This window comes from Plecotus auritus, assembly GCF_963455305.1.
Source record: "Plecotus auritus genome assembly, chromosome: 3".
In the NCBI taxonomy this organism is placed as follows: domain Eukaryota; kingdom Metazoa; phylum Chordata; class Mammalia; order Chiroptera; family Vespertilionidae; genus Plecotus; species Plecotus auritus.
This window is the reverse complement of record NC_137772.1, coordinates 1,261,245-1,289,181: the sequence shown is the minus strand read 5'-3', so window position 1 is coordinate 1,289,181 and position 27,937 is coordinate 1,261,245. Positions and strand designations below refer to the sequence as shown.

At 56.1% G+C, this 27,937-nt stretch overlaps 1 protein-coding gene across 1 annotated transcript in view; it reads right to left on the bottom strand.

The window, feature by feature from the left end:
* CSMD1 (CUB and Sushi multiple domains 1) overlaps nt 1-27,937 on the bottom strand; it is a 1,048,987-nt gene that overhangs the window by 790,854 nt on the left and 230,196 nt on the right. The window contains exon 2 of the mRNA XM_080662039.1: nt 13,709-13,925. Coding sequence (XP_080518165.1) covers nt 13,709-13,925 — 217 coding nt within the window. The remainder of the gene's footprint in view (nt 1-13,708; nt 13,926-27,937) is intronic.

Sequence of the window (27,937 nt, the reverse complement as noted above, 5' to 3'; positions counted from 1 at the left end):
AACACTCCATCCATGCTTTTGTTCCGGCCCTCCGGTCCAGTTTAAGAACCCACTGTGGCCCTCGAGTCAAAAAGTTTGCCCACCCCTGGACTAGAACCTTGGAGCTGATGGGGGCACGTGTCAGTTAACCTGACAGCTCTCCGTGGCCTGCGCTGCTTCTTCATATTTTCAATCAGAGAGGGGTGCGCGTGGGCCTGCGGGGGGCCTGCCTGGAGGCCTGCCTCATACCCCCGCGGCTGTCAACCTCGGGGCCTCCGCCCCGTCCCCGCCACCTCCCTCTCCTCCTCCAGACCTGAGCTCCGACTCCCCAAACACCGCCTGCCCCGAGGCCCACGCCCACCACAGACCACATCACCCTCACCGCCTGGTCCCTCCATAAATCACGAAGGACACTCACGCCCAAGATCACCCGGGACCCACCGGTGCCAGCGGGACGGTGTGGGCAGACGCCACGCCTGAGGCCCGAGAGGCCAGCTGGCCCGTCCATGGCATCACCCATCGTCCGGAACCCCGGCCCGCGTCCCAGCCGGAGGGCGACATCCCCACGCCGAACCCGCGTGGCCTCCCATCGAAACACAGGCCTTCCCAGCACAACGTGGGTCTGCGGACAAACCCGGCTCTCACTCCTGAACCCCAGGGGGACAGGCAGGCCCCAGAGGTGCCGTGGGGGTGGCTCCCCCGAGGTCCTGTGCTCAGGACGCCAAGGGCTCCAGCGGGTCCTCCAGCTCCGTGACTCCTCACGGGACAGGGTCCCAGGTCACCCCCTGCCCCCCCGCAGCCCCGCCCCAGGCAGCTCACTCACCGGTGCCCAGCGTACCTGCGTCCCGGGTGCCCCGCTCACACACCTGCAGCCCAGCAGCTGCCCTCAGGCGTCTCCATGGCCCCCTCGGGCGTCTCCATGGCCCCCTCGGGCGTCTCCATGGCCCCCTCGGCGTCTCCATGGCTGATGGGTAACTGACACGTGCACCCATCAGCCCCAGGTGGTGCCGCGTGTTCCGGGACCAGGGCTAGAGCCTTTCCCCTGAAGAACCGCTGGCACCGACGGGCCTGGGGCAGCCGGCCCTCCCCTCGGGCGCTTCCACCTGGGACGCCCCAGGGCTGGGTCTTGGTCTGGTGATTGGAGGGTGGGGTTCCCAGGATGGCAGACAGGTCCCCCGGGGCCACAGGGATGAGTCCACGGAGGGGCGGGCGCAGGGAGGGCTGGGGTGCAGCCTGCTGAGCATCCTTGCTCTCAGATCCCGGAGCCCACGCCCGCCACGCCCCACAGAACGTGGTCTGTTCCAGCGAGAGAGCTGAGGGGGCCCGCGCCGGACGCCCGGGTCAGGACTGCACCTTCCGGAGCAATCATTGGGGAGGCCTGGGCGTCATTGGGAAGCTCTGGCCGCAGAGGGGCAGGCCCAGGTTGTTGCTAGGCAACAGGGGGTGGGCTCCCACAGCACCTGCTGCGTCTCTGGGGGGTGCCTCTCACACCTGACACCTGGCTTGGCTCAGCCCAGGTCCTGCCTGGCTCTGTAGGCCGCCAGCGGTGACCAGTGACCGGTGACCGGTCCTGTGGGCCCAGCCTGGCTCAGCCCAGGTCCTGCCTGGCTCTGCAGGCCGCCAGCGGTGACCGGTGACTGGTGACCGGTCCTGTGGGCCCAGCCTGGCTCAGCCCAGGTCCTGCCTGGCTCTGCAGGCCGCCAGCGGTGACCGGTGACGGGTGACCGGTCCTGTGGGCCCAGCCTGGCTCAGGCAGGTCTCGGTTAGCACGACCCGCTCTGCTCTGCCCCCAGGGGCGGGAGGGTGCAGTTCCCCCAGGAAGCTCGAACATTGAAACGAGATGGTGGAGGGAACAGCCGTGGTTATGAAATAAGCACACGGCTCCAAGGGGGAGGCGAGCACTGACCTAGCCCTGAGCTAAGTCGCTTCCTCGTCGCACTCGGAGATGGTGGCAGCGGGGGAGGTGGGCACAGGTAAGGGGCGCAGAGCGGCACAGGTGAGAGCATGAAGCCCCAGCTGGCCAGGCCGCAGCCCTGAGGAAGTGCTTCCAGGGGCCCGGCCACGCCTCCCCGCCCACGGCTGCCTGCCCCCCTCAGCACCTGCCCCAGGCCACCTCCCCGCCCAGGGCTGCCTGCCCCCCTCAGCACCTGCCCCAGGCCACCTCCCCCCTCACCACCTGCCTCAGGCCACCTCCCCCCTCAGCACCTGCCTCAGGCCACCTCCCCCCTCATCACCTGCCTCAGGCCACCTCCCACCCAGGGCTGCATGCCCCCCTCAGCACCTGCCTCAGGCCACCTCCCACCCAGGGCTGCATGCCCCCCTCATCACCTGCCTCAGGCCACCTCCCACCCAGGGCTGCATGCCCCCCTCAGCACCTGCCTCAGGCCACCTCCCATTCAGACTGCCTGCCCCACTCAGCACCTGCCTCTCCCCAGCAGTGTCCTCCATGTCCCAGTCTCTCCCCGACCCTCCTCTGGGCGTGGTGCTGCCAGCCTTTCTCAAACAACAGCAACAACACACACACACACTCACACACACACACACACAAACACATGCACATACGTGCACATGGACACACACACATACACATGCACACACTCACACACACACTCCACACACACACACACACACTCACACACACACACTCACACACACTCCACACACACTCACACACACACACATGCACACTCACACTCCACACACACTTACACACACTCAAACACATACACACACACATGCGCGCGCACACACTCACACACACTCACACACACACACTCCACACACACTCACATACACACACACTCACACACACTCACACGTGCACACACGCGCACACACACATGCACACACACACGCACATGCACACACACGCATGCACACACGGACACACATGTGCACACACACATGACACACGGACACACGCGTGCACACACACACTCGCACACACACACCGGCGCCTCTGGCTGGGCACTGGGAGGTCGTTAGATGCGAAGCCCTGGCCGTCACAGGGAATGACACGCCACCCATCGCCACCTGCTTCGCGTCGCACGGGGCGTCCTCTCCGATCCGGATGCGCGTGGCGCTGACCGCGGTGTCCTCCGGAGGCGGAAGCTCCCAATCAAGTGTCCTGACCCCGCCCGGTCCCCGCGGCGTGAGCAGCCGCCGGCTCAGGCGTCTGATGTGAAGGAGCACCGACCTGCGAGGCCGGCAGAGCCGCTGCGCCTGCTGCGCCTCCACTGAGTCACCACGTGGCCCCCCCCCCCCCCCCCCGCCCCGACTCACGGCCACCGGTCAGAGGTGGGACCGCCTGCCTCTCCCGATCTGAGCACAGACGCAGAGAGCGCTCCGCGCAGCCCGCCGGTGCTCTTTAAGGCTGCCCACTCGAGCCAAAACCGGTGTGGCTCAGTGGAAGAGCGTCGGCCTGCGGACTGAAAGGTCCCAGGTTCGATTCCGGTCAAGGGCATTACCTTGGTGGCGGGCACATCCCCAGTAGGAGGTGTGCAGGAGGCAGCTGATCGATGTTTCTCTCTCATCGATGTTTCTGACTATCTATCACTCTTCCTTCCTCTCTGTAAGAAATCAATAAAATATTTAAAAAAAAAAAAAAAACTAGCCACTCGAAAGCACATGTTCTGATGCCTGAGCGCATGGAGTGCAAAACCACTGAACGGAGAAGGAAAAACAGCAACTAGAGACCGAATGTCTGTGTCCCGGTCAAGGCAAGCTCGGCGCGAATCAACCGGAACCTGCAAGAACTGATATTCTGCCCTGGCCGGTGTGGCTCAGCGGGTAGAGCGTCAGCCTGCGGACTGCGGGGTCCCCGGTTCGATTCCGGTCAAGGGCAGGTACCTGGGTTGCGGGCACATCCCCAGTCGGGGGCGTGCAGGAGGCAGCTGGTCGATGTTTCTCTCTCATCGATGTTTCTGACTCTCTCTCCCTCGCCCTTCCTCTCGGTACCGATCAATAAAATACATTAAACAGTGAAATTGTAAAAAAGGGATTGTTATTCTGAGCCAAGACCACGCCTCGAGGGCCTGCGGGGAGCCCGCGGAGGCGGAGATGCTGTCTCCTCAGGAGGCGTGTGTAGGACCTTCCGGAGGCCCGGCTTTCTGGAGCTCAGGCCCCTGTGGGTGACAGGTTCCGGGTGGTAGGGGCGTCCCCTTGCTCTTTCCTGCTCCCCTCGGAGCTGAGGCTGAGAGCGAGGCCGGCATCATGGGGGCCGTCTCCTCGGAGCAGGGAGCATGGGCCTTATTTGCAGGAGCGGCTCTGAGGGGAAGGAGCAGGCCTGGGAGGACGTGCGTGCACCTGAGCAGCCTCCCCCGGGCCTCCTCCCCTGCAGGGAGGGCCAGGGTGAGATCGTACAGCCCGGCAGTGGGCATTCGTGCGGAGGATTTGGTTCAGGGTGAACGTCTGACCGTCAGGGCATCGTAAGCAGGAGGCCATGCGAGCAGGCTCAGGGCATGGAGCCAAGGGCATCCGTTAGTGTGACCTCAGGGGCAAGGGCTGGGGAGCAGGGCGCCAGGTCCCTGGGGACCTTCACAGCTCACACCTGTGGGCCCCCCCCCCCCCGCACCCTGCACCCCCCTGCCTCACTCTCCAGGGCAAGGGCCCCCCAAAGAGACGCTATGGAGGCTGCATCACTTGCCCACCATCCCGGACGCCCAGCGCAGCCCCCTGGACGGGCTGCCTTGAAGCTTGGGGTTCTGGGAGCTGCAGGGCAGGTGGAGGAGGAGGAGGTGGGGCTCAGGGGTGGGGGGCGGGGTCTCCCTTGGAAGCCTGGGTTGGGGATGTTTCTAGATGTCAAGGTGTGGCTGCCACTCCTCCTCACAGCCCCTGCGATTCGTCCTTAAAGTCCTATGGGCTGGTTAAGTGCGCAAACTCACCAGATGTCTAGATATCCAAATTGTGCCAGAATAGCAGCAACGTGGTTGTTTTTTTGTTTGTTTGTTTGTTTGTTTTTTAAATATATTTTATTGGTATTTCACAGAGAGGAAGGGAGAGGGATAGAGAGCTAGAAACATCGATGGGAGAGAAACATCCATCAGCTGCCTCCTGCACACCTCCCACTGGGGATGTGCCCGCAACCAAGGTACGTGCCCTTGACCGGAATCGAACCTGGGACCCTTCAGTCCGCAGGCCGACGCTCTATCCACTGAGCCACACCGGTTTCGGCTAGCAGCAACGTTTTAAAAGGCTGAAATAAGGCTCCTTCTAAGGTAAACATGTGCCTTCTGTATTACTGTTAGAGCGTTCAGATACAAAGCGAATGGTATGTATGTGTAAGAAGAAGGGGATTGTTATGTTGTGTGACAGAAGGGTGGGCGTGTTTGCGTATCTCTTCACGTACAAGGGTGACTGTCCTAGGCTTGCCTGCCCCTCTTACGACGCTTTGCTCCTTGGAAAATGGCCAGGACACTTAAAAGCCCCTCCCGTTTTTGGCTACTGGGAAAAGACGGCCAACGCATGAAGGGAAGGCAGCAGAGCCCAAATCCACGTTAGATCCGCTTGTAGTGTGTCAGACAGCCCTGCCTCACTCCCTACATGTTTATTATTTTACCTCCAAGGTCCCTAATTACCAGCACGTTAGTCGTTTTTGTTAATAAATATGACTTTTATAAAAATATATATATTTGGTCTCAATATTCAAATCAGCTGGGGAGAGAAATCTATTTATCTATCATCTATCTATCTCTAATTATAGATCCATATCTATGTCCATATCTACATCTATATCTACATATCTATATATATATCATCTATATATCTACATCTATCCCCATATCCATATCTATCCCCATACCCGTATCTGTACCATATCCATATCTATACCCATATCCATATCCATATCCACACCCATATCCATATCCACATCCATATCCATATCCACATCCATATCCACATCCATATCCATATCTACACCCATATCCATATCTACACCCATATCCATATCTACACCCATATCCATATCTATACCCATATCCATATCCATATCTATATCCATATCTATATCTATATCCATATCTATATCCATATCTATACCCATATCCATATCTATATCCATATCCATATCTATATCCATATCTATATCCATATCTATATCCATATCCATATCTATATCCATATCTATACCCATATCCATATCTATATCCATATCTATATCCATATCCATATCTATACCCATACCCATATCCATATCTATATCTATATCCATATCCATATCCATATCTATATCCATATCTATATCCATATCCATACCTATATCTATATCCATATCCATATCTATATCCATATCCTTATCTATATCCATATCCATATCTATACCACATTAATCAGTGTCTAGGCCTTAAATGCCTCCTTTAATTGGTCTTATCTCCCACCTAATCAACTGTAGATAAACAACTTAAAAAAAAAAAGTCACTCACCCTTACCCAATAACGACTGAGCTTGCCTGTGAGTTGTTAATTTTAAAACCCATTTGAGGAAAAGAAAGACAAATGATGTATCAAAGACCATTATTTTTAAATTCCATCACCTTAAGACATGTGCGCGGAGCCGTGAGCATGGCTGACACAGTCACGTGATGATGGGACAGCGGCAGTTCGGGATGAGAGGACCAAACGCTGCCCCACCTCTCGCCCCCCTCCCCCGTGTCCTCGCCAGGGTCCGGGACCCCCCCCCCCAGCCAGATGCCCCGGCCCTGTGGGCTCTGGCTGTCTAGGTTGAGACACCCCCTCTGTGCGGGGAGCACAGCCTCCCCACGCAGGCCACGGGGCCCTCCCTCTGCGCCCTCCCCACCGCATGCTGGTCCGGTCACCGGTCACCCCCGCCAGCCCGTAGCCGGGGTGTGATAAGATGTCGAGAGACGTGCTTTGGTCAGGAGAAGACCTGCTCCTGCAGAAGCCGAAGCCACACTTCGCCCTCCATTTCTGGGATCCTAATGGGGGCCTTCGTCACCAGCTGAGCTAAAAATAAAAGGGCGCTTTGATTTGTCTCACTGTGGATCTGCGATCGGCTCCCTGGGCCGCAGCCCAGCGTGGGGGCAGGAAGGCAGAAGTCAGCGGGGCCAGGCCTCCCATCGCACCCAAACACAGCGCAGACCCTCCCCAGCCCGACAGTCGGCCAGCCGTAACCCTCACCAGCGACGGTTAGTAACACCGAGGCTTCTCCGCTAGGCATTAACGCATTCCCGCACATCAGTACGGCTCACAAACACACTGGGAGGAAACCGTGACGTTTTAGCAATGTGTGCTCACGATTTCCTGGTTTTATGGCCCTCTCCTGCTCATTACCGTCACTGCACACGTGCGGGGGTGATTTGGGGAACGTCAGAGCGGCCGAGAGGCGGGGTGACTGCCTGCGGGCCGTTTCCCGTTTCCTGGGCTCCCACTGCACAGCCAGGGCGGGGCCGGCACCGCTGGCTTTCCACGTTCCCGTGGCAGGATCTTCCTCCTTGGCTCGCTCTTTCATGATCTGAGGTCACGGGAGAGTTTCTGGGGTAAGCTTCATCCGTATGATAATCTTATCACAGTGGGGAAGCGATGTCGCTGTCAATCATTTTCTGATTTTGAGCTGCCCCACACCACTTCACCTCGAGAGACGTGGGCTGGACAGCAGGTGCCGTGGGACAGATGCTCGTGCCCTTCTAGATCAGGGGTCCTCACACCACGGCCCGCGGGCCACATGCGGCCCGCCGAGGACATGGATCCGGCCCGCCGGGGGCCGCTGCCTGTCCTGCTTAGCAGCCGACGCGTCCCGGGCCTGCAGTGCGCATAGGAATTTGTTCATAGTTTTTTTTTAACTATAGTCCGGCCCTCCAACGGTCTGAGGGACAGTGAACTGGCCCCCTGTTTAAAAAGTTTGAGGACCCCTGGACTAGACCAACCATCCATCCAACTAAAAAGTGAGCAGTCCCCCAGGCTAGAGACTCCATGTCTGCATCCCTCCCACACTCGCCATCGGAAACCCTCACCTCACGGGCTGGGAGGCGGGCTCTGAGTGCCCTGCCTTTAGAAACCAGCCGCTGCTCCAGGAGGGGAGCTGGTCCAGGAGGGGAAGGAGGGGAGCTGGTCCAGGAGGGGAAGGAGGGGAGCTGCTCCAGGAGGGGAAGGAGGGGAGCTGGTCCAGGAGGGGAAGGAGGGGAGCTGGTCCAGGAGGGGAAGGAGGGGAGCTGCTCCAGGAGGGGATGGAGACAAATCCCACCGGTCTCCGTGCGTCCGCCTGCATGGCCAGTCCTGAGTCCCGTGGCCCCGCTGACGTGGGAACGCTGCCGCCGCCAAGGTGTGCGCTCCTCAGCACGCAGACCCCAGTTTCCCATCGTGACTTAGCCATGCTTTCATGAGGAAAGCCCCGGGCTCTCAGCCCTGGAGGAACCGGCCTCTGAGCTGCTTCCCCTGTGTGTGCTGTGGTCACCCAGCCAGTGAATCCCGTGTCCAGGGCTGATCCCACACGCACAGAGCCTCCCCTCAAAAAGGTGTTCTCAGTGTAGAGAAGGAGAAGTCATATAGCTTGGGGGTTTTTACGGTAATATGTTTTTTATTGATTTTTTTTAATTTCTAATTTTTAAAATATATTTCTATTGATTTCAGAGGGGAAGAGAGAGGGAGAGAGAGAGAAACTTGAATGATGAGAGAGAATCATGGATCGGCTGCCTCCTGCACGCCCCACACTGGGGATGGAGCCCACAACCCAGGCATGTGCCCTGACCGGGAATGGAACTGTGACCTCCTGGTTCATGGGCAGATGCTCAACCACAGAGCCACGCCTCCAGGCACAGGTTATACAGTGTCCTCTAGAGATGAGAGCATCTTCCTCACTTGAAGGACATGAAACAGGCAGAAATAGGGCATCTCTGTCCTCTGTCTCAGATGAGGAAGGTAGATGACAGTAACTTACGTGAACCCAGCAGGGTCTCTCCTATCAGCCCTCCTTGCTTTCTCTGGAATAAGTATCAGTGAGTGAAAGAATCATGGTGCCACCCGTGGAATTCCCCGGTGTTTATAAAGCTCCCGGAGGCCCACATGTCAACTTCCACTCTGTCCCGTGTCTTCCACATGTCAACTTCCACCCTGTCCCGGGTCCTCCACATCTCAACTTCCACTCTGTCCCGGGTCCTCCACATGTCAACTTCCACTCTGTCCCGGGTCCTCCACATGTCAACTTCCACCCTGTCCCGGGTCCTCCACATGTCAACTTCCACTCTGTCCCGGGTCCTCCACATCTCAACTTCCACTCTGTCCCGGGTCCTCCACATCTCAACTTCCACCCTGTCCTGGGTCCTCCACACGTCAACTTCCACCCTGTCCCGGGTCCTCCACATGTCAACTTCCACTCTGTCCCGGGTCCTCCACATGTCAACTTCCACCCTGTCCCGGGTCCTCCACACGTCAACTTCCACTCTGTCCCGGGTCCTCCACATGTCAACTTCCACTCTGTCCCGCGTCCTCCACATCTCAACTTCCACTCTGTCCCGGGTCCTCCACATCTCAACTTCCACTCTGTCCCGCGTCCTCCACATGTCAACTTCCACTCTGTCCCGGGTCCTCCACATGTCAACTTCCACTCTGTCCCGGGTCCTCCACATCTCAACTTCCACTCTGTCCGGGTCCTCCACATCTCAACTTCCACTCTGTCCCGGGTCCTCCACATCTCAACTTCCACTCTGTCCCGGGTCCTCCACATGTCAACTTCCACTCTGTCCCACGTCCTCCACATCTCAACTTCCACTCTGTCCCGGGTCCTCCACACGTCAACTTCCACTCTGTCCCGGGTCCTCCACATGTCAACTTCCACTCTGTCCCACGTCCTCCACATGTCAACTTCCACTCTGTCCCGGGTCCTCCACATGTCAACTTCCACTCTGTCCCACGTCCTCCACATGTCAACTTCCACTCTGTCCCGGGTCCTCCACATGTCAACTTCCACTCTGTCCCACGTCCTCCACATGTCAACTTCCACTCTGTCCCGGGTCCTCCACATGTCAACTTCCACTCTGTTCCACGTCCTCCACATGTCAACTTCCACTCTGTCCCGGGTCCTCCACATGTCAACTTCCACTCTGTCCCACGTCCTCCACATGTCAACTTCCACTCTGTCCCGGGTCCTCCACATGTCAACTTCCACTCTGTCCCACGTCCTCCACATGTCAACTTCCACTCTGTCCCGGGTCCTCCACATCTCAACTTCCACTCTGTCCCGGGTCCTCCACATGTCAACTTCCACTCTGTCCCACGTCCTCCACATGTCAACTTCCACTCTGTCCCGGGTCCTCCACATGTCAACTTCCACTCTGTCCCACGTCCTCCACATGTCAACTTCCACTCTGTCCCGGGTCCTCCACATGTCAACTTCCACTCTGTCCCACGTCCTCCACATCTCAACTTCCACTCTGTCCCGGGTCCTCCACATGTCAACTTCCACTCTGTCCCACGTCCTCCACATGTCAACTTCCACTCTGTCCCGGGTCCTCCACATGTCAACTTCCACTCTGTCCCACGTCCTCCACATCTCAACTTCCACCCTGTCCCGGGTCCTCCACATCTCAACTTCCACTCTGTCCCGGGTCCTCCACATGTCAACTTCCACTCTGTCCCACGTCCTCCACATCTCAACTTCCACTCTGTCCCACGTCCTCCACATGTCAACTTCCACTCTGTCCCGGGTCCTCCACATGTCAACTTCCACTCTGTCCCGCGTCCTCCACATGTCAACTTCCACTCTGTCCCGGGTCCTCCACATGTCAACTTCCACTCTGTCCCGCGTCCTCCACATCTCAACTTCCACTCTGTCCCGGGTCCTCCACATCTCAACTTCCACTCTGTCCCGCGTCCTCCACATGTCAACTTCCACTCTGTCCCGGGTCCTCCACTAACGTGCGGTGAACCCAATGGTTCTAATCTTCCTGTTCCCAGGGCTGACCTCGTCAGAACCCCAACTGGGTCATGGAACATGCTTTGCTCAGCGTTTAGCCATCCCCGTGTAAAGCAAGCATATCATCACGAGAATAAAAGAGGACAGTATGTTATTTAAAAACAGGTTGTCAATCATAGTAATGTTTACGACAAGTCTCCTTGAGACGAGGGTAGAATTCTAGGAATGAAAATAGTGACAAAGAAGAACTTCTAAGAGCGTGTCTTTGCTAGACGTGTCTGTGAAGTGGAAAGAGATAAATTACTGTTACCCCGAGTCTCCTGCCTTGAGCTCTGTTCGCTGATATGAGAGGGAGAGGAAAGAAGACAGCGAGAGGGAAAGACAGGCTTGTTCTTCCTCTTATTGATGTGTTCATTGGTTGATTCTTATTCGTGCCCTGACCGGACATCGAACCCGAAACTCTGCCTATCAGGATGATGAGCCGAGAACAAAGTTCACCTAATTCACACGGACACAGCCATGTGCAGTGCAGGACAGAGGGCAGGGCGAACGGAAAAGTGTTTCTCAGAACAGACAGCAGGTATCTCAGAGGATCCAGAGAACACTAGGACATGTTTGACATTTGAACATGCATAAAGACCCCTTCGTCATGAAACCTATATGTTCCTGTGGGCTAATGTCACCCCAATAAAATTTAATTAGAGAAGAAAGTGCATAAAGAAAATACAAATGAAACATATTTGGAATAGAGTAATATAATGTATTTCATATACTGTTAATGTATATTTATATCAACCAGACATACAGGCATACTCGCATAATTCTATAGTTAGAGACCTTCGCAGTCCACATAATCATCAATAAAATACAAGACCTTACAAGGTGCGCATTACTGCTAACCTTGGCATCAATACCCGGTTATTTATCTGAGCAGTATAATTTCTTCTGCCTATAATCTGATTTCCTATGTGACTCTGTTCAGTCAAAGACTTAATTTCTCATTAATGCAAACATTTAAAGCCAGAGGATTAAGCTTTATTTGCATACTAGAGGCCCTGTGCACAAATTCGTGCACGTGTGGGGTCCCTTGGCCTGGCCGGCGATCGGGGCTGATCGAGGCCGACTCACCCAGTCCAGGGGGAGGGATCACGGGAGGTTGGCCAGCAGTGGGAGGTTGGCTGTGGGAGCACACTGACCACCAGGGGGCAGCTCCTGCGTTGAGCATCTGCCCTCTGGTGGTCAGTGCGCATCATAGTGACCAGTCAACCAGGTTGACTAGTCGTAACGGTTCCTTAGGCTTTTTGTGTGTGTGTGTGTGTGTGTGTGTATATTATATATAATATATATATATATATATATATATATATATATATATATATATATTAGAGGCCCATTGCACAAAGATTTGTGCAATAGGCGTTCCTTCCCCTGGCTGCCGGCACCCGTTTTCCTCTGGAACCCGGGATCCGGGCCACAGCGGGGCCAAGCCTACAGCCTTCACGCTTGTCTCTGGCTTCACTCTGTGCCTGCATATGCCAATTAACTTCCATCTTTGGCAGGTTAATTTGCATACACACTCCTGATTGGCTGGTGGGCGTAATGGAGGTATGGTCAATTTACATGTTTGTCCATTATGAGGTAAGACTAGAAGCCCAGCACATACGAAATTGTGTGTGGTGAGGGTCCCTAGGCCTAGCCTGGCCTCCATTGCATGGCCTCTGCCGCCCTGCAACGCTACATGAAGCTCCCCGCCCACGTAGGCAGACACTCCACGATGCTCGCGGCCCCTCGACTGCTCCACGAGGCTCCGCCCACCCCTCAACTGCCCCGCAAAGCTCACCGCTGGACGCTCCGCGAAACTCCCCCAGGCCCGCAACTGCTCCGTGACACTCCCCCGCCCTGTGACTGCTCGTGAAACTCCCCCACCCCACAACTGCTTCGCGAAACTCGCTGCCGCCTGGGCGGCTGCTCCGCTAAGCTCACGGCCACCCCGCGAAGAAGCCCACCACCGCTGCTCAACAGTCCCCAGTCTCGCCCCGCCACCAGCCCCCCCTCATGGTGAGCGGCTCGGGGACTGGGGGAGAGGGGGGACCGAGAGGTGCTCCATGCACTTCATGGTGACCGGTCGCCCGTTCGGTCGTGACGCCACCTAGCTCTGTATATAGATTAGGATAGATACATATACATTTAAATATGTTCCGCAGGCTAGCTAAGAAATTCCAATTTCTTTGAAACGATATTTGTCTTCCCTTTGCAAAATAACAAAACAATGCAATCGTTGTACAGCTGCATTTTTTCTATGTGGATAAATGAAAAATGTAAGTTAAAAATCATCCAGAACTTATTTTCATTTCTCCATGGCAAAAACCATAGATCAACAGAGAAAACTAATGGGGGGGCTGCAATACATTATGATTGTGTCAGACAAGAGTCCTTCGAAGACTGCAGTATTCTTTCCCGTTCTCCTCACTGAACGTTCTCTCCCACAATATAAAGGTTCCTTTTGTGTGTGTTTCTGAATTGCACTCTGACTAAGCACGTGATTTTACTCATTTATCTTTGCGCCTTTCCTCTTAGATCCGCAGTTGCTTAAAAACAATGGCGTGTGATCATGGTCCTTCAATTACCTTGACAACGCTCTTTACCAGATCCTGAGCGATTGGGATGCTCGTAAGGGAAGTCAATGATTGCTTTCAGTGAGGAGTTAGGTTTTTAACTACGGAAAAGCCTGTGCTGGCGGCTACAGCCTCCGCTCTTCCTTTGGAGTGACTGTAGGAACGTGTCTTTGCTCAGAGTGGAATTCAGGTTTCGGAACGGAGGTCCCCCGGGGCCGCCCAGCCCGGCCACGCAGCGCCCGCCCTACCTGACTTTCAGGTTGCCCTGCTGCAGCTGCCCGTCGTAGACCGCCAGGATGTCGAAGTCCTCCTCCAGTGCGAAGGCCAGGAAGGACAGCTGGATGCGGTTGCGCTCCCCCGTCAGCACGATCCACGTGCAGTTGGCGTAGTTGGGGTACCCGTGCGGGAACCCGGGGCTCTCGATGGTGCCGTTGGGGCCCTGGACTAAGCCTCCGCAGTTCTGACCTAGAAACACACACACACACACAAAAAAAAACAGCATCTTAGTTTGGCTGTGGTTCATCTGTGATTTTTGTTTGTTTGTTTAAATGCCCAACCATTTTGGCCAAATTTTATGATGACCTATTTGGTGATCATTCAGGCGGGGCAGAAGGAGGTTTACAGTGTGAGTACGTGAAACGGTTTATCTCCTGCTATTGTGGAGGGATCGTTGTTTTATTGTTCGTGCACACAACTGCAAACCTACTTTGCCCACCCTGCGTTGAGTGGTAAATCGCAAGGGTGTTCCCCAGGCCTAAACGAGAGGGAGTAACACCCAACACAAGAGGACAAGGAGAGCACACCCCACACCTGAGACTCACAGTGGGCCCTCGGGGAACCGGTTCTGTTTTTTCAAATGCTGCTCCGTCCCACCGGATCATCTGTGCGAGGACCTGACCCGGCCCGCCCACCTGCAGAGTCTCACCTTGTAACTCAGCCCCTCCGTTTCTGGGGGTAACAAAGTTGACAGATAAAATCCTATATAATAAAAGCCTAATGTGCAAATCGACGGGCAGAATGACCAGTCGGCGGGGGGCAGGACCGGTGAGCAGGCGGCACCAGGCCAGCCAAGGCAGGTGCCAGCAGGCAGAGGGAGGGGATGGTGATCAGGGGGCGGCGACTGGAGGTGGTGGAGGGGCGATTGGGGGGCGGAGCCAGCCGCTTGCCAGCCAGCACCGTCCCTGCATTGGCCCACTGCTCGCCTCCCACAGAGGGAGGCCAGACTGTGGCTTAGGCTGGCTCCCCACCACCAGTTGGACATCCCCCGAGGGCTCTTGGACTATCAGAGGGCACAGGCCAGGCTGAGGGACCCCCCGAGTGCATGAATTTTTATGCACTGGGCCTCTAGTAAACATCATAAACCTACACACACACACACACACACACACACACACACACACACATGCACACGCACATGCTAATTTACCTCAATGGCTTCCATCAGTGTTACCTATATTATAAAAACCCAGTGGCCCTAACATCATAATGACCAAAGACTGGTCACCAGGAGGCTGTGTGCATGGCGAGGTGGGCGCGGGTGGGCGGGACCTGACTCTGCGTCTCATGGCGCGGCGCAGTGTGGCCTGGGACCCCGGGTCTCATGCGATTTCCCGCGGGTCTGGGTCTCGCGCGATTTCGTGCACTGGGTCACTAGTTTTGAATAATTAAGGAAACCCACACCATACGCAAACTATCGATTTGCAGCTCTGCAGACTGAAGTCCCACAAAGGTAAGAAATAAAACAAGACCACAGGGATGTAGTCTAGTTTAAAATGAAAGGTGTAAAGAGCAATTAAATTACCCCCAAATTAAGGAGCAGCTCAGAACGAGAAGGTACCACCCCATCAATGTCTTCCTGTTGGCAGGGGTGGGATTTCCTGTGTGGAGGAGAAAGACGCATGTCCCACTGAGGGCACCATTAGTGAAAAGGCGGAGGCAGGAATGGCCGTGATGTGCCATGGATCCCCCGTGAAGACCCCGAGGGACAGGCTGGGAGCTTCTGGGTGGGTGAGCAGGTCGAGGCTCTGAGAAAGGGACACGCTTCCCCCGTGTCTCCTTATGTTACTGCATGTCCTTGCACATCCTCTGTAATAAACCAGCGAGTCAATGGGTGTCCTGAGCCTGTGAGCCACTCCAGCAAACTGGTGGAGCCCAAGGAGGAGCCGGGGCGACGTCTGATTAATAACCGGCTGGTCCGGTGACAGCATCCCCGCCTGGGCTGGCCATGGGTCTCTGAGGTGGAGGCGGGTCCTGGGGGACTGGGCCATTGACCTGGGGAATCTCATGCTTCCTCAACCAAATGCCTTGTATTGCCTGGTGGTGATGGATGTACCCCTCCCCTCACCCCAGGGTGGAATTGGGTGCAAAACCCAAATAATAAGTCAATGGGGGGCAGTGGGAGGGTGAGCTGGGTGCCAGAAGCCCCTACAACCGAGGAGCAGGTTAGGACAACCTAACCTTGGGGAGAGCTTGGGAAATACTCCCACAGCTGCCTGCTTTGTGCTATTATCCCCTGCTTTTAAAAAATATATATATTTTTATTGATTTCAGAGAGGAAGGGAGAGGGAGAGAGAGAAACATCAATGATGAGAGAGAATCATGGATCAACTGCCTCTTGCATGCCCCCTATGGGGATTGGGCCTGCAACCTGGGCATGTGCCCTCGACCAGAATGAAACTGGGGACCCTTCAGTACACAGGCCAATGCTCTATCCACTGAGCCACACCAGCCAGGACGATTCCCTGCTTCTGGCTCCTCCCCCTCCTCTGTCCAGGTACCACTTCCTGGATAGGACAGGCCTCAGGACATGGGGATCTGGTCCCTGCATTGCGGGAATGTGTTCTGACCCATTGTTAGCTCCCAGTGTGCCTGTCGGGGCCACACCTCGGTCAACCAGACTGACACCCGGAGTGGAGACCATAACTGAGACAGGATGACCACGGGAGCTGCCTGAATAACACGCCTGAATCGCCGTCAGCTGGAAGGATAGCCGTCATGGGAGGGGACGCAACAACGCTGCCACACCACTCCCACACCTCTCTGTCCGCGGTCAGTATTAAGCAGCCACCGAGCACGGTTGGCAGTGTTTTATTTTCTCTATCTGGCCACTTCCCACCGATAGGTTTCAATGAATTAAATGTGTGTGTGTCTTAATTTTATAAACAATTTTTGCTGAATATATTGGGGAACATCTATGCTAATAAAAGGGTAGCATGCTAATTAGACCAGATAGACCGGACGTCTTCCCGACCAAGCCATGGCTTGGAGGGCCCATCGCAGAGGCCCGGCCAGGTGGGCAGGCAGCCAGGGCCTACCTGTGGGCAGTGATCAATGGTGGAGGCCAGGCTGGGTGGGCAGGCCCTCCATCACAGAGCCTTGGCAAGGTGGGCAGGGCCTCCCTGTGGGTGGGGATCAATGGCAGAGCCCAGGCCGGGTGGTCCCGGTCTGTGAGAGGGTGCATGCTGGGCTGAGGGAGCACCCCCCGCCCCCCAGTGCATGAATTTCCCCAGTGCACGAATTCCGTGCACCAGGCCTCTAGTTGCTTAATAAAAATATACAGGTTTCCAGATGTCCGTTTCTCAAACATGTCTCTGTATATGGTGTTGTGTGTTTACCACCCAAAGTCAAGTTTCCTTCCATCACCATTTATGGCACCTTTACCCTCCTACCTGCCCCGCCCCTTTTCCCTTTGATAATCCCCGCAATGGTGTCTGTGCCCATGAGGTTTTCTCTGTGTGTTTTCTCCAAATCCCTTTACCTTTCATACCCGGCCCTCTCTCCCCTCCCCTCTGACAGGCTGTCTGTCTGTTCTTTGATTCCATGAGTCTGTTTCTATTTTGTTTATTAGTTTATTTTGTTCCTTAGATTCCACATATATTAAGTCACATGGTACTTGTCTTTGTCTGACTGGCTTATTTCACTTAGCATGATGCTCTCCAGGTCCCTCGATGCTGTCGCAAAGGGTCAAAGACCCTTCTTTTCTACCGCCAAGTAGTATTCCCTGGTGTATATGTGCCACAGCCGTTCTATCCCCTCGTCTACTGATGGGCACGTGGGCTGTTCCCAGATCTGGCTAGTGTAAATAACACTGCTATGAACAGAGGGGTGCATATGTCCTTTCGAATAGTGTTTTGTGTTTCTTCGGGATTAATATCCAAAATTTATAAAGAACTTTTACAACTCCACACACACACACACACACACACACACACACTCACACACACGCACACACACACGCACAGAATCCAATTTAAAAATGGGCAAAGGATCTGAATGGAAATGCCTGACGTTGTAAGAAGCAGTGTTTCAGAGAGCCCGGGACACTTGGGGGATTGCGTGTAGTGTATGTACCTGAGCACAAGTATCATCCAGGCTTTTATTCTCCCACTTCAAACAGGAAATGATTGCCAAGGACATTTCACTCTTAAAGCCCATTTCACAACAGCAGCTCTCGGTGAGCTCGCGCTGTTCACAGCGATATTATCAAGTGCGGTGGGAGTGTGCTCAATCTTCATAAAAAGGGTTTAATGAAAGGGATTTGTGGGCTTAAAAACCAAAGGACTAATAGGAAGTCCATTTTCCACTAAATTTGAATCTAACAATAACCCAGCAGCAAGTGGATGTCAAGCTGCAGGGTTCTGAAAGGCCTTTGCAGGAAAGAGCTTGCCTGGCTTATCTGGCGATTCTCACTCCCACGTGAGTCAGAGAGGGAAGACTTGACAGACTTGAGGATACATTGAAGGAAGGAAGTGAATGCCTTCAAGAGATGGGGTGTCTGCCGGGAACAACTCACTGTGACAGACCCTTCCTGGTGAACCAGGTGATCAGACAGTGAGACTTTCTCCAAGGAATACCACCCAGGCTGTCCTTGGGGGCCAATTGGTACAACGCGCTTTGCAGAATGAGTGATTTGTGATCAGTAGGTAGACTTTTCCTGTTGGAAACTTGGCAAACTTCTCCCAAGTTCTTAGACGAGGGACTCTCCAGCTTGGCTGCTCACTGCCATCAACCGAGGAGTGAGCGGGTGTCTACTCCTGAGATAGATTCTGAGGTAGATGGTCTGGGTCAAGAACGTCCCAGATGAGGTTGAAGAAGAACAAACTGGGAGATTTTATGCTACTTAATGCCATGCCTTATTACAAAGCTGTAGTAACCCACACAGTGTTTAGTGGGTGCAAACCTTGACAAAGACTCAATGGAACAGAACAGAAGGGCCCCAGCACCCAGCTGATGTGGATCAGTGGTTGAGCATCGACCCATGCACCAGGAGGTCACGGTTCAGTTCCGGATCAGGGCGCATGCCTGGTTGTGGGCTTGATCCCCAACAGGAAGCATGCAGGAGGTAGCCAATCAATCTTGATGTTTCTGTCTCATCGATGTTCCCTATCTCTCTCTCCCTCTCCCTTCCTCTCTCTCTAAAACCCATAAAAACATATTTTTTAAAAATAAAGCCCTCAGCTAAAGCCACACAGTACAGATGGCAAGCTGATGAAAAGCAGGTACAGCGGGGCACTGGAAACTGGTCTCTCACCGATGGTGCCGCCGACTAGACAGCCAGATGGGAAAGAGAGGCTGTCCCTCCCTCACCATATAGACACACATCTCTCCCAGGGGAATCGCTGACCCACGTGTCAATGAAATGTGGAACAATGAAACTTCCGGGCAGAAACCGCATTAAAACGTGTCTTTGGAACTGGATGGTAAGTAAGGGTGCCTTAGCTGGAATACACCGAGTAATCATCATACAATAAAGAGTGAAAGGAACTCCAGAAAGTAGGTCATATTCACAATGCATAGATTCAACCAGGGTCGTTACAACATGATGGAGAAAGCTGGCAAATCAATGGTTATAACATGATGGAGAAAGCTGGCAAATCAATAAGAAAAAGGCAGCACGATAGAAAACAGTGATTATACGCTGCTGGAGATTCGTCGGAGAATGATTTTTTCTAAAATTGGAAAGAGACAGGTGGATCATGAAATGGAAATGTCTCCCAAGCCCTCGCCTCCTTGTCCCCGGGGCCGGGCCCAGCAGCCCCTCGCTGTTCTGCGGGTGTAAGAGCATCCTTGTGACAGGGAGACAAAGCCAGATCCATTTGGTCTTTCTTTTTAGGAACAAGCTCACCTCATAGCTCTGCTCACTCCTCGTGACGCTCGGTCCCACCAGGAGAAGGCGAATGTCCTGGCAACTTAATATCTTCAGACTCGTGAAAGTATCATGAGTTCAGAAAGCCTGAACCACATGAAATAATCACTTGTATAAGCAACAGTCCTCCAGCGGTATTGACCGGCGCCCATTAGCATAAGCAGCATTAGTGAAAATCTATACCAGATTGACCGGGAGGACGCCTCCTTGATTACAATCACCCCAAAGCTGTGGTCTCAGCATCGTTAGCATCCACGTAAGGCTCCCGCTTCCTGACGCGCGCACAGAAACCGTGGCTGCGGCCATTTACAGTTCAGTGAAAACGGTCTCCGAGTGGAAGTCCCACGAGGTGAAGTGATTAATGAATGTGATTAATGAATGTAATTAATGAATGTGAGTGAGGTAGCACTTAGCGTCTCTGTTGGATCCAGAACTTCATCCAGATAGCATGCTAATGGGTGTCTGAGATAAAAGATTGCTCTTGGCCGACATGGCACAGTAGATGAGTATCAACCTCTGAAGCAGGAGGTCATGGTTCGTTCTCAGTCAGGGCACAGGCCGGGGTTGCAGGCTCCATCCCCAGTGTGGGGCGTGCAGGAGGCAGCCGATCAGTGATTCCCTCTCATCATTGATGTCTCTATCTCTTTTTCCCCCTCCCTGCCTCTCTGAAATCAATAAATATATATATTTTTTAGAAATATTGCTTCCGTGGAAAGCAGGGATTTTAGTGACTAAATAAATCCATAGGTATGTGGAGTACAGATGACAGGGGCATACAGTTTCCTGTTTTACATGCACTTTCACACCGAGTGTGGGGCTTGCTCCCCCAGCAAATGCCAAGGTTGGGTTTTTCCGCACACGTTCCCAGCAAGTCTGCCTTCCATGACTGTCCCCTCCCTCGGTACTTACACTCGGAGGGCCCTGCCCGAGGCAGAGAGCCCTCAGCCCTCCTGCAGATGTTTTGCTTTTAAGTGGCTGACATCTACGCTTCATTTCAACGTTGGCCTGAAACACAGCTTCAAGTAAGCCGATTATTTCAGCGGGAAACGCTTTTTAATGAACAAACTTTTAGATCCTGCAATTATCACCTTGTGTTAACATACTGCTCACCAGGGATCTGCGGGCAGGGCCTTTGTCCGTTACGTTTCCTAAGGGCAAAGAGCGAATCTGCAGGGCTCCTGGGAGGGAGGGTGTGAATATTTCAGTGAAACGTGCTCTTTGCGCAGGCCTGGAAACGCAAGCATCACGGAAGGAAGTGCCTAAAGGTGTTTCTACAAGTACTGACGCTGGAAGCTGCCTTGGAACATCAATGCCAAGGGGAGAACAGGACGTACATGTGCAGTAGGCATGTAAATCACATGTACACCATGAATACACATCACACAGGAAGCGCATGAATGTTTGTGTTCGCTTGCTATCATTCAAGCAAACTGTTATCAGAAAATTCAGTACCTGGTGTAACTTTTAGAAATTGGTGTCACCGTGTTATACATCAACTAGAGACCCGGTGCACAAAATTCATGCACGGGTGGGGTCCCTAGGCCTGGCCGGCAATCGGGGCCAATCGGGGCCTGCAGGCTGCTGGCGGGGCCTCCCTCCGTTCTTCACTGCCCCCCGGTGGTCAGCGCACGTCACAGTGAGTGATCAAACTCCCGGTCTCCCGGTCGAACTCCTGAGGGGACACTTGGCATATCAGCCTTTGGTATATATAGATTCTATCTCAGCGAAGCTGGGGAAATTGCTGTCTAAATCGCCCGGCAGTTGAGTTGTACCTGATGAGATACTTGGTCTATCTCTGACGTGATGAACAGAACATTAGGCTCCGGGGACTCGTACAGAGTTAATTCAGCCTAGATTCCTCCCATCCCAGAGCTCCCGGCTCCACAGCTCCCGACACACAGGATCCCGGCATCATCTCCCTGCTGTCTCATACTTCAGAGCGAGGCGGAGTTTCCACATGCAGTTCACCCGGAATCTCAGTCATCCATGGCAGCGGGTCCACATGACTTCATGGGTGTGGAAATGCACACGGAAGCGTGCTGCCCTCCCTGGCGTACAACAGGTGAGGCATGCAGGAGGCACAGCGTGGCTGTCCCCCGATTCCCAGAAGGGAAGTGGGATCCTCTGACACCAAATACTAGTGTCAGTTCCCCCAAATCACAGCCGTGTCTCCAGAGACAAGCACCACGTGACCCACAGCCATCCTACACTGCAAGGACTCACCCAACCCCACTGTCCGTCACAGTGACTAGCTCAGACCACCCCACACGACCAGGATGCACCCTGACATTCAGCAACTCAAAAGCAGCCCTTCTTTCTAACCATCAGCCACAGCAGGGGAAAAGATATTACTTTCAAAGTGCGGTGGGAGATGTTACTTTCAAAGTGCAGGGAAAAAGGTAAAGCCCCACCTGAGAACAGAAAAACCGCTCACGCCCCATTCCCAGAGACCACGATGCCATCAGCCTGCTGACCATGTTTCCAATCTGCACTTCGCGCTTTCTAAAAATATTTTTATTGATTTCAGAGAGCAAAGGAGAGGGAGCGAGAGATAGAAACATCCATGATGAGAATCACCCATCAGCTACCTCCTGCACGCCTCCCATGGGGGATCGAGTCCACACCACAGGCATGTGCCCTGACCTCAAATGGAACCACCGAGCCACACCGGCCAGGCCACACATATCCCAGGGTGCACGAGGGCCGATCCGGGAGGGCCGTGTGGGCTGGCTGGTTGGCGCTGGGCTTATTCTGAGAGGGTCGAGAGCTCGCCCTGCCGTGTTGCCACAGAGTCCTGGTGAGCAGTGGGCTCCGGTGGCTGGACAGGGCTGCCCCCCACGAGGCCGGGAAACACATTTCAGGAAGGACAGGGGTCCTCGTGTCCCTTGAGGAGTCCCTGCTCGGAACGTCAGTCTCGGTGTGGCCCACAGACACGCCGGGCTGCCACTCGGCCGCAAGAAAAGCCGAAGCACCGTGACAGCAAGGACGCACCGTGGGGACGCCACGCTGGGCAACGTGCCAGGCAGGAAAGCTAAGAACACGTGACCGCCCTCCTGTGGGGCAGAAACTGAGAGCAGCAAGTGCACAAACCAGAAAAACCAGCCAAAGCTCAGACACCGACACAGGGTGGGGTCACCAGAGGGGAGTGGGGGGGGGGAGAGGAAGTGGTGAAGGGGTCACCTCACGGGGCTGGCTGTGGTGACGCTTACTCAGGCGGAACTGGTGACAAGGCGGGGCCTTTCCTGGGGGAACCCCTCCTTGAGATGACGGGGTTTGCTCTCTGGGGTACACGGCCACGTGGCTTGGCCCAGTGGCTGCAGAAAGATGTGGTCCGTACTGTCCACATGTGAAGGGAGCCCGCCGGAGAGGGTCCCCGTGCCCACCTCTCCCACCGAGGGGACACGTCGCACGGCCGACGCCTGAAGGGGCCGCGGAGGGGGGTCCGGAGGCGAGGAGAGCTGGGGACAGGCGGTGGCCCTCCAGCAGTCAGAGTGATGTTCACGTATTCATGTTTAAGCCTCACCCAGGGATATACATTAGAGAGAGAAGAAGGCGGGGAGAGAGAGGGAAACATGGATGTGAGAGAGGAACGTCCATCTGTTGTCACCTGTGTGTGTCCTGACCGGGAAGGGAACCTGCAGCCTTTGGTCTGTGGGAGGACGTTCCCGTCAGCGGAGCCCGGCCAGGGCCTGAGGCTACCAGAAGGAGCACAGAGACGCGCGTGCAATTAGAGCAGGGGTCCTCAAACTTTTTAAACAGGGGGCCAGTTCCCTGTCCCTCAGACCGTGGGAGGGCCGGACTATAGTTTAAAAAAAAAACTATGAACAAATTCCTATGCGCACTGCGGGCCCGGGACGCGTCGGCTGCTAAGCAGGACAGGCAGCGGCCCCCGGCGGGCCGGATCCATGTCCTCGGCGGGCCGCATGTGGCCCGCGGGCCGTAGTTTGAGGACGCCTGCTCTAGAGGCTCAGTGCATGAAATTCGTGCACGGGTAGGGTCCCTAGGCGTGGCTGGCAATCGGGCCAATCTGTGGGGCCACTGGCAGGGCGGGCGGGGGGCCTCGCTGGCAACCGCCTTGGCCAGCTTTGTGCTGCCCGCTCACCAGCCCCACCCCACCACTGCCACCAGTTGCCTCCCTCTGCGGGATGACCAGTGGGGCGATCGCCCCCCCTCCCCGCTGGCCTGGGGACTGAGGGCTGGGGCAGCTCCTGCATTGAGCGTCTGCCCCCTGTGGTCAGTGCGTGTCATAGCGACCGGTCGTTCCACCGTTCGGTTCATTTGCATATTAGGCTTTTGTTCTATAGGATTGGTTTCTGTAACATTATTGGCCTCTGTAACATTATGCTGCTGTCCAAGAGTGGAGATACACTCTTTATGCTCACAAAGGGCCTGAAATAGCGTCCAGCACTCATGTTTCATCGCCGAGGCCAGCGGCTGAGTCAGGGCGTGCGTGGGGAGGTAGCGATGACGGTGGTTTGAATTAAATCTAAGTGCACACGCGTGGAAAGAATCTGTGGAAATACCACCGAGTGGGCCTGGCAGGCGCTGCTTTGCGCTGAGTCAGGGGTGACCTAGAACACTCAGAGCCCGGGGTTGTCATTCTAATCCCAGGAAAGGGAGCCGGCGACCTCCGTCCGCATGGTGAGCCACCTGCTTGCCCGCAGCTCCTTAGAGACACTTAGCGTCTCTGCTCTATTCGGAGCCCTTTCCCTCCCAGGCGGTCCTCCGTCTACCTCACGGTCTCCGCCTGCTCCCCAGGAGGGCGGCGGGAGCCTGGCCAGCAGCCTGCGCTGAGTCAGCGGAGCCGCGGTGACGCCCAGGATGCTCCTGGGAACTGCACCCGGAGGGTCTTGAGTTCATTGCGGCCCCACCCTGCCCCCGCCCCTGACCACGCCTCTCAGGGACAAGGTGGAGGAACCCGGTGCGGAGCGTAGGGGCACAGTCCCTGGGCTATGGTCACTTCCCAGCACGGACCCCTGGGGACGTGGGGGATGGAGCATCCCCTGGTGCCCACCCACGGGGGTGAGGATGCGTTCTGTCCTGCTGGGTGGTCTGTCTCTGGGATTCTTTAAAAAACACATTCTTATTGATGTCAGAGAGGAAGGGGGAGAGAGAGAAACATCCGTGAGGAGAGAGAAGCCTGGATCGGCTGCCTCCTGCACGCCCCGCACTGGGGATCGAGCCTGCAACCCGGGCCTGCGCCCTGACTGGGCATCAAACCCTGACCTCCAGGTTCACAGGTAGGACTGTGCCCCTACGCTCTGCACCATGTTCCTCCCCCGTGTCCCTGAGAGGCGTGGTCAGGGGCCGGGGCAGGGTGGGGCCGCAATGAACTCAAGACCCTCCGGGTGCAGTTCCGAGGAGCATCCTGGGCGTCACCGCGGCTCCGCTGACTCAGCGCAGGCTGCTGGCCAGATGCTCAACCCCTGAGCCACGCAGGCCGGGCTGGCTGTTGGAGTGATGCTGCGAGATGGAGCAGGAGGATGGAGTGAGTGCTGGGCGGGAGCTGTTGCTTCAAACGCTGCCCGGGGGCCCCCGGAGCTGCGCCCACTCCGCAGCCTGAGGAGACGGTGGGGACCTGAGGCAGGTGCGTTTTCGGGTCTCGGGGGAGCTCAGGTGATGCTATGTCCGCTGGTGCGTGGACAGGACAGGAGACGCGAGTCAACAGCCGGGGGGACAGATGGGAACAAGAGCCCTGCTCGTGGATCTGCTGCTGAAGTGACCCGGACCCCAAAGCCACGTCCGTCTGCATGACCCTCGGACCTCCTCCTGGCCCCTGGGCTGCGGGCAGGAGGGACCGCCGGCTCCTGGCCCCCGTCTTTCCTCGATTGCGTGATCTTCTGAAGACAGCACGTGTGGGAGTGGATTCCACGCAGGATCGGGGATTGTTGTACAAACCGCTTTGGCCGAAAGGACCTGCCGTTCTGTCACCGCCGTGGCCTGGAGCTGAAGCGGTGTGCAGCCCGCAGAGGGCGTGGTGCGGGTCTCCCTTACTGGTTTCTAATGGAACCCCAGAACTAAAAGTCAGCACCCCTCCCCCAAAACCACGGCAGTCACTCGGGTGTGTCCCGGGGAGCGGCCAGGGTGGGTCCGAAGCAGAGGGGGAGGAAGGGCCTGTTGCAACGAAGAGCATCACGTCATGGGGGAGTGGGGCGCCCCCTCCAGGCTGGCCTCGCTGTAACTGTGAACCCGAAGGGGAGGCTCAGGACGTGACTGGTGATACCGGGAGGCGGGCCCTGCGATGAGGTCCATTCCGGGGGTGGCCGGTGGCCGCCAGGGCAGGGGACCTTCGTCACCAGGGCCGCTGGGAAGGACACACGTGAGGCTGACGATGCAGGGAGGGAGCTCAGTGGAGGGAGGGAGGGCTCGCTTCCCCCTGGACCCCTGACCCCAAAGGCGCACAACCACAGGCTGCGTGTGGCTGGCACAGAGCCGGGAACGTTCCTGCGTGATAACGTGCTTCATCCTCGGGGATGTGGGAAGTTGCTGAAGGTGGTGAAGCGGTCACAGGGACACCCGTCCCCTTATGAGACAGGGACGTCCCGGCCGTGGGGGGCAGCTCGGGGATATGGGTAATAACTGCGCACAGTTGGAAGTTGCCGAGAGAGCAGATCTGAAAGGTTTCCATCCCAAAGTACGTGTGACGGTGGTGACGGCCGTAAGGAGAGTGCGGTGCGGCCACTCCGATACCTGCACAGGCCGCGTCTCCACGCCCCGCCTCTGAGGCCCGTGTCCCGTTTCTATGAGTTACGTCTCCATGAATGAAAACACGATCCCAGCAGAAGAGGTGGCATTACCAGGAGATCAGGTGGACGCCCCTCTCTCCCTCCGAGGCCGCCTTGAACGTGAGCCCGCCGGAGGGCTGCCTCCTGTCTGGGCCCCCAGCCGCCACCCAGCCCAGCTTTCCCCCTGCGGCTGGGGACAGCCACTGGCGGAAAAGAAGACCTTGAAGGAACATCAGTGGGTCAGAGACCAATGCGTACGGTTGGGGGGTTTCCCTCCCCAGGCGCAGGGCTCACTTCCATGGCGAGGGCTAAGCTATGCCTCCCTCCGACCCCCAGCCGCACGGTCAATCTGCCGGTCCCATTCCCACACACCTTCTGGGGAACCCGCTCTCCCCACTTCTGCCCAGTGCGGGACGACCTTCGATCTTCGACCTTCTGCCATTATTAGCTCAGCGTGACCCTGGGCCCAGGCACCCCTTATGCACCCACCCCGGCCCCCGGCGCAATGCGGGCTGGGGTCAGCCGCTGGGCAGCGCAGGGGTGTGAGGGGGCCGTCCTGGGTCCCGGAAAGCACCACCTTCCAGACGGCGGTGGGGAGGCTGCAGCCCCGCTGAGCAGGGAGCGTGGGGAGGGTCTCCCTCAGCTGCCTGGGCAGTACCCCACAGCGCGAGAACCCGAGTTTCCTCTGAGGAATAAGAAGGATGACGTAGGCGTTGAGTCAGGAAGACAGTGAACTGTCAATGTTTTTGAAATATATTTCTATTGATTTCAGAGAGGCAGGGAGAGGGAGAGAGAGAGCAACGTGCACGCCCCACACTGGGGATCCAGCCCCAAACTCGGGCCTGTGCTCCAACCAAGAATGAGACGGTGCCCTGAGGGTTCATAGGTCAATGCTCAGCCAGTGGGGGACAGGGGTGCCTCCCGCCCCCAATAAGGAAGAGGAGGGTGCAGGACTAGGCATCTTGCAATGAACCCCGGCCATCGACGGAGGGACTGGCAGGGATGACTGAGAACAAGCGTCGAACCCCTGAGGTTTGCAGCCGGGGAGGACCGTGTGACACGGGGAGCCACTTCCTGTTGCTCTCACGTCTCGCTCTCAGGGAGGGTTTTTAGGGATGAGGCTTCCCTTCCGACGGGCATGGCTTCTTTGCTGTGGGAGGCGGTGGGCATTGCCACGGGGGGCCGGCAGGACCAAGACCCTCCTCCCACTTCCCCACGGGGCTGAGGGCTGAGCCAGCCCAGGGGAGGGGGACAGGCCGACCCCGTCGCACCCCCAGGTGTCAGAGGACCCGTTTACGAGAGAGCTCCTGCACTTCCTCACCGCACGCAGACCAGGCCGCGTGCCACGCTGTGCAGGGGAGACCGTCTGCCCCGACCCCGGCTGACAGCTGTGAGACGCAGTGACGTTTCTTTGTGGCAAAAACCTGGCAGAGCGTGGGGCTCATCTGACCCACTCCTGGGACCATCAGCAACGCACGGTCAATGACGGGTTCCGCTCTCGGCAGACCAGTAAGAGGATTAATGGTCGTTTTTTTGCACGCAGCAGCAAAAACACCTAAAATGGCCCTGGCTGGTGTGGCTCAGTGGATAGAGCGCCGGCCTGGGGA